General features: G+C 38.2%; 2 protein-coding genes across 2 annotated transcripts in view; one reads left to right on the top strand and one right to left on the bottom strand.

Annotated features, from left to right (window-relative positions):
• KCND2 (potassium voltage-gated channel subfamily D member 2) overlaps nucleotides 1–15,126 on the bottom strand; it is a 448,186-nt gene extending 433,060 nt beyond the window's left edge. Inside the window, exon 1 of the mRNA XM_037512192.2 lies at nucleotides 12,832–15,126. Coding sequence (XP_037368089.2) covers nucleotides 12,832–13,946 — 1,115 coding nt within the window. The 5' untranslated portion in view covers nucleotides 13,947–15,126. The remainder of the gene's footprint in view (nucleotides 1–12,831) is intronic.
• On the top strand, nucleotides 3,417–3,900 carry LOC119246029 (40S ribosomal protein S25-like). Its single transcript, XM_037512206.2, has one exon. The coding sequence runs from the start codon at nucleotides 3,476–3,478 to the stop codon at nucleotides 3,851–3,853; it is 378 nt and encodes a 125-aa protein (XP_037368103.1). The 5' UTR covers nucleotides 3,417–3,475; the 3' UTR covers nucleotides 3,854–3,900.
• Nucleotides 15,127–15,356: the final 230 nt, after the last annotated feature.

Below are 15,356 nucleotides of genomic sequence, written 5' to 3'. Positions count from 1 at the left end.
GTTGTTAAATAACCTGCTTATAAATATCCACATCACAAATTCCTCTTAGACTCTACTCTTCTGAAAAAACTCTCAGGAAAGTGAGATGCTTTCTTTTTTGGATAAACAGAGCTATGAAACATGCTACCCTTTCCTTCTTTTCTCTGGCTTCTAGGAAATTCACAGTTGATTTTTGCTCAGCAATGCCTTATTTTATGTAATTTTTATTCTCCACTATTTCCCTTTCATCTTTAATACCTGGTACATGTATTCTTTGAACACTGGCTGAATAAAATGTAAAAGATTATGCCTATAATTTCAAAAATGTTTGCCAAAGGCATATGGTTGTTATAATTTGGCAAATAATAATTCATTAATTGTTGAATTTTCCAAAAAAGGTTTGCATTTTTGGAAAAAGCTCAACATTTCAGCTTCTAAATTTAAACCTTGATTTAATATGTGTCTTTAATGCATAGCACTTCATCTTCCATAATCAGTTTCTGGGCTTCCCTGGTGGCCCAGGCGGTTGAGCACAGCACTGTGAAGCTATCCGCAGCCTCTGCAGCATAGGTTTGATCCCAGCCGGCCTGGGAGCTACCCACATGGCATGGCAGACCTCTCCTGCCTCGCCTGCTGCTCCCCTCAGCAGTGTTTTTGGTCAGTCTGCCTGTTCTGCTCCCTGCTCTGTCTCTGGCGAATCCTTTCACACTCCCGCACATCTGTCCTGTACCCCAGTTCTTGTATACATGAATAAATAATTCTTAAAAAAAAAATCAGTATCTGCCAATTTGGTGATACACTAGAGATTTTTTTTTCTTTTATTTCTTTCTTTCTATTACAGTTTATTAAGAATTGCTTTCTTGGGGCCTCCCTGGTGGTGCAAGGAGTTAAGCACCGTACTATGAAGCTGTCTGCAGCCTCTGCAGCACGAGTTCAATCCCCGGCTGGCCAGGGAGCAACGCACATGGCACAGCAGACCTCTCCTGTGTTGCCCGCTGCTTCCCTCAGCAGTGTATTTCAGTGTTCTGTTCCCCACTTTGTCTCTGGTGACTCTTCTCACCCCCACATCTCCAGCCTGTACCCCAGCTCTTGTATGCATAAATAAATCTTTAAAAAAAAAAAGAATTGCTTTCTTTCTCGCCTTTCTGCTACCCCCTTCCTTTCTCCCTCTATCCTTCTCTTACTCCTTCCTTTCTCTTTCTTTCTCTTCTAGTTGTTCATATTTAATGTATATAATTTGATGAGCTTGGGGATAAGTATAAACCCATGAAACCATTACCACCAAGGCCACAGATATATTCATCACCTCCCAAAGTTTACTCTAACTAGGGTCTTTTGCTTATGCAAGGAAAATAAATACTATATTAACATTACAGTTAATATGTTCAATCATAACATAATAACAATCCCCCATATAATACCTATGTAGCAGGTAATGCTCTAAAAACTTTACATATATACATTTAATTTCCATAAAAGGCCCATGACATAGATAATATTTATATATTTTACAAATAAAGAATTTCAAGTGGACAGAGCTGAACTAACTTGACCAGTGTCACTGAGTTGGAAATTAAATACAGGTCATCTCTAATATAGAGCCTATATAAGGTCTTTTTAAGTGAATCATCAAAGGGGTTACTGCAGGAGAAGATATCTAATTTTAAATAACATCTGATAGTTTTTTGTATATAAAAATAAGGAAAAAAAAAGATTCCAAATGTCACAAGAGGGCCCTCTTTTAACAGGAGTTTTATAGGTTAATGGAACTTTAAAAAAATAATAATAATGAAATCTAAAATGTTTCTTCCCATCTCCCACATACCCAAACTTCTTAAAAGTAAAATTATCAATAGTTCGTGTCCTCCCAGAAAAATAAAAAGAGGGATATGTGTATACTAAAAATGCAATATACTGAATTACATATACATACATTTTATACCGATGTATATGTATTTGTGCTTCTTAAATGTATATTTGAATATACAGTATGCATTCACATATTTTAGTAATATTTAAAATATTTTAGATCCAGAAAATGTTCAGTGAATAATGTAGGTGATAAAGAAATAAAAGGAATGAACATGACCTGTAATTTCTTAATTTATTCAAAGCTTGGCTTAAAATATTATATTTCAGAACAGAATGCCACATTTTGATTCTTGATTGGAAAACGCCTCCCTTTACTTACTTTTAAAATAAATAACCTTTATTTAGTTGATTATTAAGATATTTGGATTCTATGCAATAAAATAATAAAGTTTTTGCAAAATCAATAGGCACTTATCACCACTCTAGGGTTAGGGCAACTGTGAATAAAGAAAGTATCCTATTTCCATAAAGAAAAGTTTATAGTCATTTTCTAAGTTGTTATCTTCTGACATTTTGATTCAAATTTATGTGCTTTTTAGAGTCAAAAGCACCAAAGCTATATTTTAAAAAACACAACAGATCAGCATGTATACACTGAAAGTTAATTATGCTTTTTTGAAACAATTATTTTCACTGACCAAAAAACCCAAGGTTATCTATGAAAGACTGGAAACAATATTCACTTTAATTTCTATAACTGAGAATTTCCTGAAATGGAATGTCCTCTTTACATTTATTTCAAATCCCATTTCACACTGATGTATCCCTTTCTGAATGACTATACCTTGAAACTAGTGTACTTGTTTTCTAACTACAATGGTCTGATAAATTAGACAAGATAAACAATGTGCATTCTTTCGTGATTGTTTATATTTGCAAAAAGCATTTTATAAAATACTATAAAGTATTAGAAAACCAATTCAATATCGGCCTTAGTTCTCCTCAATTTCAAAAGAATGTGTAAACCAAAGCCTTGTGAAATAGTTTCAGGTTTGATGTTTATCCTATTATTGGCTTGTACATGATTGGCCTTGATTTTAAACACATAGCTGAAGTTTATAAAATGTTTCACATGATGAAAGTATTAGAGCAATATTAGAGCATGATTTATTTTATTTATTTATGCATAGAAGAACTGGGGTGTAGGCCAGACAAAGTGAGGGGCAGAACAGGCAGATCTACTAAGATACACTGCTCAGTGGAGCAGTGAGTGAGACAAGAGAAGTCTGCTGCACAAGACGTGGGTCACCTCCCGGGCGGGAATGGAGCTCAGGCCATTATGGTGATAGCGCTGAGACTGAACCCCTAGGCCACAAGGGAGGCCCCCAAATAGAGAAATATTTTCTGTTAGAAAAATTAACCCAACAAGTCATGGACTTGACTAAAATGTTAGCTATGACAGCTATACTTACATTAATTTTTCAATCCAAAAAGATGAATGTAAAAGTAATATTAATAGAGAAAACATAAATTCTTCACATTGACCTATATCCAACCATATGTACTTCTTCTCATTGATTCCCATTGTATCATAGAAATTCTATTTTTAAATACTATGCATGGTCCTTTTTGTCCGACGTCTTAGTGAGGCTGCCGTGATAGCCGCTGCTCTCTGAGCTTCGCGATGCCTCCCAAAGACTATAAGAAAAAAAAAGATGCCGGAAAGTCGGCCAAGAAGGACAAAGACCCAGTGAACAAATCTAGGGGCAAGGCCAAAAAGAAGAAGTGGTCCAAAGGCAAAGTTCAGGACAAGCTCAATAACCTAGTCTTATTTGACAAAGCCACTTATGACAAACTCTGTAAGGAAGTTCCCAACTATAAGCTCATAACCCCAGCTGTTGTGTCTGAGAGACTGAAGATTTGTGGTTCCCTGGCCAGGGGAGCCCTTCAGGAGCTCCTTAGTAAAGGACTTATCAAACTAGTTTCAAAGCACAGAGCACAAGTAATTTACACCAGAAACACCAAGGGTGGAGATGCTCCAGCTGCTGGCAAAGATGCATAAGCAGGTCCCACAAACTGTACATTTTGAAAAATAAAACTTTATTAAATAAAAAAATACTATGTATGTATGTATTAATTTATTTATTGGCTAGTACAAGCAACAATTAATGCTATGATTTTGGAAAAATTCAGCTATATCCTCCAAAGTTGAACACTCTGATCCACCAATTGCACTCCAAGTTATAGACAGAGGAGAAACATTTGTATGTGTCCACAATGCACATATCATTAGTCTTCAGAAAAACTTAGAATCATCCTGAATGTCATTAACAAGAGAGTGGCTGAACTGTGGAATATTCACATAATGGAATGAGGCATTACACAGGAACCAAAAAAAGAACTATAATGCATAGCAACAATATGGATGAACCTTGGTGATATAATATTATATGCAAGAGCTCAAAACTGCATGCAGCATGATATTCTTTTAGAAAGTTAAAAAAATCTTCCAATTAAAAATGGAGTTTTAAGAATGATAAATACTGGATACAGGAATATGGCGACTCCATCAGACAAGGGCAGAGGGATACAATGGAAAAGGAAGTACTTAGGATTAAGTAAATATCAATGACAAAACTTTGGTTTGGGGGTATTACATTACTACATTATTAAAAATTACTAAATAAATATAAAATTATTGAGGGTCATACATGGATAAATGATAGACATGTCGTCATGAAAAAGGAAGTAAATTTTGTATACCTCAAATAGGACAAAAGCAATAAATCATGGCTTAGTTCTTTAAGCACTTAGTATTTAGCTCTTTTAATGTATTTATTGAATTGTAAGTTTTTCCTTATAATTTATCAATTTAGCTTCATTTTTAAAGGTTTCTCCTAAAATATTAAAAGTTTCTGCTGCCTAATTTTCCAGCATATTAAATTCAAAAAATTTCAGGGAATTAAAGGTAGAATTGTTTTCTCCTTAGTAAGTCTGGGGCTTAAAATATTCTTTTATGTGTTTTTCAAAGTAGAAACTACTGCTTAAACAAGCTTGACAATAGTACCTTAAAATATATCCCATGTTATAATGTTTAACTGAGTATCTTATTTCTTTTAGGTTTTAACATGTATTTTCACTTAACGAAGAAAACATAACATGATTTTTATATAAATTATGAATTTACTGTTATTTCAAATTTTGAATTTTTTCAGACAAGTCAAACAAATGATTTAACACTGATTTTACTGCATACTCTCAATACTTCTGATATTAAAATCAACAAAATCATAACTTTACATAATTGTCTAAAACTGAGTTGAAACTTCAATTCAATAATGAATTCTCTTATTTCAACAAGATTTAACAGTTTGCAAAACACAAAGGTATGAATGATAAAATGAGACTTATTGCAAGCATTTGCTTATCCATGTTACCATTTCATAGTTCACATTAGATTCTATCTATCCATCCATCCACCCACATACCCATCCATCCATCTACCTACCTATACATCTGTGTATTATCAATCTATACCTATTATCAGAGTTTCAGTTATATGATGAGAAAACTCTATCATTATCTATAGGCCTTTTTAGTTGTGTAAATACTTTTGGTTTTGTTTCTAATATTTTGTTTAATGATGGTAATAGGTATACAGTCAAGACAAATATGGAAGGGGGAAAAAAAAAAGCATCAAGCTTTCAAGAGCATTAGACTTCAAAAGATCCCAGAAATCTAGCTTATTTTTCTTCTATCTAGATCTGTGATTTTATATTTCCTACTTTCTTCATTGTAAACTGAGCCATTTGTACAGGATGATTTGTAAAGACCCCTGCAAATCAAAAATGCTTAATTTTAAGAACTTTCTAAGGAAGTTGAAAAACCAAACATTAGGGGGAGTCCATAAAGCAAATTCTTTTCTGATCCAATACACATGTGTTCTCTGTCCCCACATGCATTATCGAGTATTTAATTTAAGAAGGATACAAATACATGTACTTATTTTTCATTCCAAAACATCACATTTGGTCAGCACTGGAAACATTTCCACAAATTCTCTCCAATTATCCATTCCTGATTATGTCTTATATTCTAGATTCTTAACAAAGCTTTGTCCCTGTAAGTTTTCATTATTTATCTGCTATACACATGGTCTCAATTTAATTTAGCTTTTAAAATATTCTGGCAATTTTCATAGATTTCAAGATATGTAAACCATTTTTTCTTTCAAACGTACAAAAATAACCAAACACCTGAAGAGAATATATATGTACCTACTGCAAAGTGTGAAAGTAAAAAAAAAAGGAATGACAATATTTAAATAGAATACAAAGCATATGTGATATACTTGATATTCTTAACCACTAACCTTATAATTAACAACTGTAAGTCTGTTAATCTTTATTAAAAAATAAATAATTATCTTCTGTCATTTCTCAGATAGCTCCATATCCATTAAAAATCAGATTTGTCTTTTGGGTTACAATATGGAATTCATTTTTACTTTTGAACTAGCTTTGGCTATGTCAGGTGGAGATAATTTAATCATTCATTCTCGTAAAATATTCCATTGTCTGGGAAATCTTGTGAATAATCAGATATAAAATTTAAGTTAAAGAAAAATGAATCTAAGTAAGGATGAGGATGTACACAAGGTGAAGAAATTGATGTTAAATGAACATTTTTAAATGTGTTTTAATGTATCAGAGCTTAAGCTCACTTTAAGCAGAAACCATATCCTACCCCTCCCATGTTCCTAGCTCTCTAATATCTCCCCATTACATCTAGAATGGAATGAGAAGTCTCTACTACTGTCCCTGATATCCCACGTACTCTAACCCCAAATACCGTTCAGAAAGTATCTGCTACAATACAAAGCCCTCCCTCCCTTTGCTTCAATTGGCAATACACCAAGCTTCCTCCCACTTTGAAGTCTTTGTATCTTTTTCTCTCTTCCTCTAATTCAGATAGTCACAGGATTTGCTTTGTTTCCTCCATTAGCCAACAGCTCAAATGTTCCTCTTGAATAAGCTTTGTCTGTGCCAAATCCAAAATATAGCACACTTCTTACCCTGATTTCTTTTGTCCGTAGCACTCACAACTATCTGGTACTATATATTTATGCAGTTGTTCTCTGACTCTCCTACTGGGATACACAGTTCTTAAGGTCAGGAAGTTGGCAGCTGTGTTCACTGTGGTAGTCAATAACAGGTAGGAAGAGATCAGCAAATTCTGTTAAACCAAACTGAATTCTCTGAATCACATTTTGATCTCCTGGGAGTATATGTTACTGGCAAAACTTTGGGTTCCAAAATCACTAACCGGTAATCTTAAAGTGAAAAAAAAATGAGTAAGATGGAAGAATCAGGCCCACATAAGAGCAGAAAAGACAAGACCTTTTACTTTAGAACAAAATCTTCCCATTTTATTTGACATTATTTCAACTGTCATCCTACTCTTCAATGTTATTTTTTTCACATTATTAACTTCTGATAGCTCACTCCCTATTCTCCCCACACTTTTTTATGATTTAGTTCTTCTTTACATAATAGACTTGTCAAAATTTCCAATGTAAAATAGACAGCACCATGCCAGGATACGTATCAACATGTATATTACATTTTGTATACCGTTTTTTATTCACTTAGAATTGGAGGGTCTTCCTAACAGAGACTTCGTTTATCTTATATTTCACTTACAGACAATAGTTCCCTATTTTTAAATCATTCAATTTTATGCATAAATGAGTGATTCAGGAAAAGTCACAGCTTGTGTTTACTGGATAAGAAAGAGAATGGCTTTCTAGGGACTAAGTACCATGGAAGTCTCTTTTGACCCAAGTGCAACTTGGCTGCTTTAGAATAAGAATAGGGCTTGAGAGAGAACACAGTATATTTCTATGCTGTTTCACTTACATCACGAGATATAGCCACAAGCTTCCCAGAGGCACCTGCAATTTACCCAGCCTGCAGTAGAAAGCAAACTGATTAAAAAATAGCCATTGACAGTCACTAATTGTAACCTTTGCAGAAGAAAGTGTTACAGATCAAGGAGTGAAGAAGTGCCCTAGCCCTCCCTAGTCAAAAGATAAAAATAAAAAGGATGAATTGTGGTAAATTTAAGGACAATATTTTCAAATAACAAATTTCAATTTTTTTTTTAACATTGAAAAAAGCAAAAATTTAGATTAGTAGATTATTGTTAATGTTGAGAGGGCACTGTTCCTGGCTCAGAGATCTTCAGGGTCTGCAGGAATCATCTCGCCATGATCAGCAAAACATTAACATAGACGTTTCTACATCTGAGCACTGAACTATGTAATAGTAAGTACTGAAAAAGGTACAGACCCAAACCATAAAAACCTTTCGATTTAGTTAAGAGGACAAGCAGAAAAACCATAATTTTATATAAAATAGAATTCATTACTATCAACTGTAATTTCAAATATAGATGCTATAGGCTTGGAAGGTTGAGAAGACTTCATAGAAAAAGATCAATCGAAGGAGAAAACTAAAGGACAAAAATCTCCAAAGGAATCCATTAAAGCAAGGGATGGGACAAATGTACATAGAAACGGAGACACGGCATTTCACCCCTGGGATTTTTTTAAGTATCCCACACCATCAAATCTAAATCTAGCTGTCAAAGCAAGTGGAAAACATAGTCTATTTCTTTCTCCAATCCTTCCCTCTTGCTCTCACTCTTGCTCTTTCATGCGTGTGCACGCGCGCACACACACACACTCACACACACACATATACATTTGTGCTCAGAAAACAATAAAAGACATATGGCGGGGGAGTGAAACCAGTTTATAACTTTGAAGGAAAAATAATACTTCATTTTCTTTCTATGACTGTTCTTTTCATCATCCCCGTTCTTTCCATGAAGTTGTTAAATTGCATAGTTTTAACAACCCACAGGTCAACTTTTCTTTTGGTAATTCAGGCAAAAAAGATGATTTATTTTCCTCTCCATTAGGTTAGGTAAAATACTCACAGTCAAGAAGCCTGTCCCCAAATGGCAGAGCAGGCCATTGATTAGGTGAGAACATACAGTTGGGCTGTATCAACTGCATCATAATAAACTCTAGTAGTATGTGAATAAATGCAGAGCAAGTAGCAATACTGAGGAATGTGGAAAGAGTGAGTAATTAAAAGTAGAACTGGGAGAGAAATGCACTATATTAATGGAATGTAGAGTAAATTCATTGCTCCTGTATCCCTATAACATTACTATAACACCCAGTGTTCACACATACCTAGAAAATGTCTTTTTTCAAAAAGAGTAAAATGATGAAATTTCAAAAATCACTGCTACTGTTTAACATTATAACTATAGGCAAGCCACAGAAATTTAGCATTTTTAGGGTGATGGATTTTAAAGAAATAACAACTAAGTTTTTCCAACAGGAATTCAGAAAACAGGTAACAAGAAATTTGAAGTTCACTAACTCATTTTCAAGGATGAGCATAAGTGGGGGGAAAGTTTACACAAATACAAAAGACATGACATCAGAATTAAAATGAAGTAATTAAATAAAATAAGTATAAAACCAAGTCATTCTGCATGATTTATGAATATATGCTCACACAGGGGAAAATAATTCCACTCACTTTCAGTAATAGCTGGGTAAACCAAGTGTCTCTAAATAAAGGAATTTCCCTGGTACAGTGTTAGGATGAAATCCAGTTAAAAAAAATATTTTGCCTTTTTTAAAAGCAATTTACCAAATACATTATAATTGAAATATTAGAGAACTAGTTTCAAGATTCTTACAAATAGAATATTACGCAAACTTTTCTTGAAGCATAGATATAATTCTACCATATTTATTTCCAGTGAATGTGCACTGTAAGTGAACTTTTTTTAGATTTGTTCAGAGATAAGAACACAATTTATGTAGTTAAAAAGCATAAAGTTTCATTTTAAATGTGAACTTTACAGAACTGTCATGTAGTAACTTTCTTCCCCATAATGAAAACAACTTGGTTTTAAAATTAAAGTGATATGGACTGCAGAAAAGACACCTCTCAAGTTTTTAAGTTCTATGCTATGAATAATACGACCTCTGCTTTTAAAAGGGGGTCTAAATGCTAATAATTGTGACTAAAGTTGCAGATTTCAGAAATCTCAAAAAAGATCTATGATCGACCCACTCATTTCTTCAGATCAAAGAATTAAGTATTATAAAAATGGCCTGAGAGGTAGCAGATAATCGTGCCGGTCCTGATTTACAAAGCACATGCCTGTTTCTTCTGGAGTAGACAATGAATCAGTTGGAATTTTTATTAACCACCATTTTTGAATTTTATTTTCACCTCTATTATCATCAATTGATGAACACTAGCTCCATTAAACATAATAGTCATGTACATAAGAACTTGGAAAGTGTAATAAGGAATTCTTGGTCATCTACATCTACCAAAGTTTGAAATTGGCTCCATTACTGCATATTTTCCAGAAAGTTTATACCTCATACTTCATTCTATAAATATAAAACTACAATGTTAAAAAAATTAGGAAGTAACTTTTTTGAGTATGCTTGATTCTTAAAAAAAAGCTTTTAAGGCACAATGCAACCAAAGACAACATACAAAAAAGGCAGGATGTTGAAAATCTAGTTCTCCAAGAAAAATAAGATTACAAAACATTCTGATGAGAAACTTAAGATATGTGCTTAAGAAACACTGCTATATTATAAAGTATATGCTTTGTTAAATGTTCATATATATTCTCCAATACATGAAGTGCATTTTGAGTCCATCAACATTTCTACATGTTGAAAGTATTACTGCTATATTGCATCAGGATCATTAACTAGCTTAATTTCCTGAAAATTAAAATTTTCAACTTCAGTGGAACTTATGTCTAAAAAGTAACTCCAAAAGTATATTTAATTCTTCTAATCCATTCACATATAGAAAATGTGAACTAAATCCATTTCATAAATTATACTCAGGTATTATAATTCAGTTTCTTAAATCATTTCAAAAATAGATGCTATTAAGCATTTTATTTCTATAACAAAAGTTATCACTAAAATCCTCAAAATCTAAAATCAATTTTAAAATAAAACTTCAAAAGTCATTTCAGGAAACAAATTTTTAATAATACTAACTTCTCATGTACTGACCAGAACTTCTAGCCGGAAGAAAAAGCATTTTATCAACATTCATTATTATAATAACTACATTAAATCACAGACAGTATATAGTAATAACCTAACTCACTGATATTTTATGAAAATCACTACCATTGAAAACAAGTTTTTAAAACATATTTCCCTTTAATATTCCTTCCTTTATTTTCTCTTAACACTGAGTCTTTTTTCATATTCATGTTTACTTCTAGTTTGAAGCCCTTACAGCAATTTGCACTGTCCAAATGCTCTTGGTAAATACATCAAATGACAAAAAACAAACAAAAAAAACACACCACCTCATACACATATACCTCTCTGATAAGAAATAAACACCTATACTACTAAGGTATTCTGCATCTTCAACACATGTCACAAACTAGCAACAGGATAAAAGAGAAATATAAGCACTAGAATATGGACTTTAAGTTCATTAATTCAAAAACTATGAGACTAAATCAAAGTCATAAGTCATTGTATTTCACCCTAATTTCTTCATTAACTTAACCAAGAATTCTTCACATATAAAATATTAGTTGGCCATATGACATGAGAAATTCTCTTCAACATAATGCCTAATAAAATTAAGTTGACTTTAACCACATTATCATTTAAAGAAGGCAATTAAATTAGCCAGAAACACAAAACTTAAAAATCAGCCTTGGGAATAACTTTTTTCTTACAGCTATTACCAAACCTTTATTGAACTGATTAACTATGCAAGAAAAGCAGCAAAAAGCTGAAGAAAGGGCATTAACATCACTACTTGGCTTATCTGAGAACACATAAAAGTAAAATGCTCTGACCATTTTGTTTTATTAGATTCTCTAATATGTAAATGCTGCTACTTTACTACAATTTGATTGACATTGTTAATTATTTCATACCTTTCCTTTATTCTACCATTAAAAAAAAAAACCTTTACTCTCTTTTAAAATTAATTTTCTAGAAAACATTAATTTAGAATATGTCCCTTAGGTTGCAGAACACCTTTACCCCCAAATAAAAGAATGCACAAAATAATTCTAGAAGGAAGTAAGTACCCAGAATTCTATAATGCAACCAGCCCTTGGTGACCACCAGTCTCAAAAGACACTACCCTACCTACCGTCCATGTGTATCTGACAGTCATTACCCATTGCCTGATGGATTCTGTAGTTTCCATTTAAAAAAAAAAAGTCAGTTATTTGCTTCTTTACATGAAACTATGAAATTAGAGTCTTAAATACGTTGCAAATATCATTCCAGTACATTTTGTAGAGTTGATCAGCTCCAGTCCCGATAATCTAAAAAACTGCATAACCTCTCAGGCAACATGAAAATGCATAGATATGCATATATATTATAAAATCCACTGATAATAATAACCATAATCTATGCTTTATAATGTTTTAAAATAAGAACTATGGTTCTTAGGGAAATGCATGCCAAAAGAATCAATTTCAAATGAAAACAGTGAGTCACATATACAAGGAAACTTTTCATTTGAATACACTGAAGCCCATTCTAGGCATTTCCATATATACTGTGCATATTCATACCTTTATTTGGGCACACATTTTGCAGTTTTCATTATCTTTATATTTTTATGTGCCCACACATACAATATGGGTGATATTTCCCTAAATTCAGGAATTCTAACATTTCTCTGTGTATTCATCACTTTCAGGCCTCAGCACTCGAGATTTGCCAGCAGCATCCTAAGTACTTCAATTTCTCTATCACATCCATCTCATACCTCACACGAATTCTGCAAAACCATTTAGATAATGCTTTCCGAAGCCCATTTAGAAGAGACAAATACTATTTCCTCTGAATTATCATGTAACCTTAATGGGTGCACAATTACTTGACACAGATCCCACCTCCAACCCATTTTCCACGATGGCACCTACCCTAGGGTTGTCATGGTGACGATGGTATACCAGAAGGCCGCAGGGATGCTGGTGAACTTGCTGGCGGACGACCCCTTCTCTGCGTAGAACATCACTGTAGCGAAAATGATGATAGCCATGGTGAGCGAGAAGAGCAAGAAGCCCAGTTCGGAGGCGCAACTCTTCAGGGTGTACCCCAGGATGCGCAGGCCTTGCGAGTGGCGGGAAAACTTAAAGATCCGGAAGACCCTGAAGACCCGGAGCGTGACAAAGGCTCCGCTGACATCCTCATTGTCCGTCATCACCAGCCCGATGTAGTAAGGCAGGATGGCCACCACGTCGATGATGCTCATGACGCTGCGCACAAAACGGTAACGACTGGGAGCGGCCGCCAGGCGAAGCAGGTACTCGACGGTGAAGATCATGACGCAGGCCGTGTCCAGGCAAAAGAAGGCCACGGCGTAGCGCTCCCCGCAGGGCAGTTCTTTAATGTGACCTGGGCTCGACCCACAGGGCACTGTTTCCACCACGTTGGCGATGACCGAGACGGCAATGAAGAAGCCTGTGACATAGTAGAACACCAGGGCCATGGTGCTGGTGTGGGGGTTCTCGAAGGCCCGCCAGACCCTCTGGCGAGCAGTCATGGTGGGCAGCGCGCTCTCCCCAGTGTTGTCGGTGTCCGCGTCGTCCTGCAGGCGCTCTGCGTTCTCCCGCCTGCGGTCCTTGTACTCCTCGTAACAGCAGTCGCCGATGATCTCTGGGATGAGGCCAAAGAAGGCCAGTTCTTCATCGTAAGCCGAGATGCACTCATGGCGAGGATAGTGGAGCTTCCCGGTGCGGTAGAAATTGAGGATATGGCGGAAGATGTCAGGGTCACGGTCAAAAAAATACTGCTGGGTCTCCGGGTGGTAGAAAAAGTCTCGCTCGGAACTGCCCAGCAGAGTGTCCGGGTAACGTTCCAGGGTGTCCTGCCATGTCTGGAAACGGGTGCCACTCACATTCAGCACAATGAGCGCATCCTGAGTCCTTTTCCTCTCCTGCCTCGGGGGAGCTGGCATGGGCCCCGAGGCCACAGGCATCCACCCGATGGCTGCCGCCCTGGCAAAGGGCAGCCACGCCGCTACGCCCGCCGCCATGGTTCCTCGAAGGGGCGGCCAAGAAGAGCGAGGAGGCCTCTACTGGGGGTCAGCCAAAGTCGCCACGTCCTCCCGTCCAATAAAGACGGGTTCCCCGAAATGTGGTCCGGGGAGCACACTCTATTCCAAGATAGGGCTCCTGGCGAAGTCCCAGTTTGCAGAAGGGCAGGTTTCCCTCCGAGACAGGTGTGGTGGAGCGGACAGCTTAAATACACAAGGTCCTCCCACCAAAGCCCACCGGAACCTGGCCAAACCTTCTCCAACAGTTGGCTCAGCCCACCCCTCGGGCAAATAACTACACCTGTGACTTTAGAGGCAGGCGTTCTTGGAACAGGTGTCTCTGATAGCCCCCCTGAGACAGTCTGCAAAGTGTCGGGCCAGTGTGGGTCTCGCAGGGTGGAGAAGACCAGGGACAGTCACTCTGATATTCTTCGGACGAATTAGGGCACCCCTACGCCTTCCCTTTGGGCTCTTTCAAACCCCCCTCTTCCGAGTGGCCCTTCCCGCCAAAGCAGTCTCGACGAGGCGACCTGTTGTTGTAGCTTCCGAGCTGCGGTCACAGCCGCCGCTGCCCCGCGTCCCTCGGGGAGTCCGGTCACCGCCTCCACAACTCGGGGCCGTATTTGCAGCGATGGAGGCGCTGGGCGGTGGGCACGGCGGGAGGCGTGAATCCAGCGCCTTCCCCCCTGCACGTCTCCGGGCACCCGGGCGCCTGCCAAAGCGCTCGCCCAATCGCCCCTTCACTCCGCCGTCAAGTTCAGCTCAGGTGCGGCGTGACAGTTACTGAGCCCGGGAGCTGGCGGCACCCGCCGCCGCGGCGGCAGCAGCAGCATCTGCCTCCGCGCACAACGCGCCGCGCCCGCGGTACCTACCTGGCCAAGTGCGCGCCGGGGCTGAGTTGCACAGAGACTTTCTCGTCGCCGTGCACCCGGAACGGGAAAAGGAGAGCCAGCGGCTCGCGAGCAGCCGAATCCAGGCGCCGAGGGAGCATGCAGAAAGCTCGAGCGAGCTCTCGGTCCCCTTCCCCCTCCCTGCGCGCCTCCCTCCTCCTGTTCACCTCCAAAGCCAGGCGCAGGCGAGCCGGGCGCAGCAACAAGTTCAAAAGGTGCGGGGCAGGCGACGACGGAGGGGACTCGCTCCTGCCAACTTACTGCGCCGTGGCCGGGGCCGTGGCCGGAGCCGTGGCCGGGGCGGCGGGGCGGCGCGGCTGCGGAGCCGGCGGGCGGGCGGCGGCGCGGCGGGGCCCGGGCCGGGGCCGGAGCCGGAGCCGGAGCCGGAGCCGGAGCCGGAGCGGGCAGTCGCCGGAGCGCGGAGGCAGGCGGCGCTCGGCTGCGTGGGGGCGCGGGAGGGCGGCTCGCGGCTTCCCAGCCAGTGGGTGGTCCTGCATCTCCCCGGGCTCCCCGCGCGGCT

Source organism: Talpa occidentalis, unplaced genomic scaffold (assembly GCF_014898055.3).
Source record: "Talpa occidentalis isolate TD23 unplaced genomic scaffold, MPIMG_talOcc4v2.1, whole genome shotgun sequence".
Lineage (NCBI taxonomy): Eukaryota > Metazoa > Chordata > Mammalia > Eulipotyphla > Talpidae > Talpa > Talpa occidentalis.
Note: the sequence above shows the minus strand (reverse complement) of the source record. Positions and strands in the feature narration are given on the sequence as shown.

Bases quoted from the DNA above. Each gene is read 5' to 3' on its own strand.
- LOC119246029 (XM_037512206.2), top strand. From the start codon at position 3,476: ATGCCTCCCAAAGACTATAAGAAAAAAAAAGATGCCGGAAAGTCGGCC.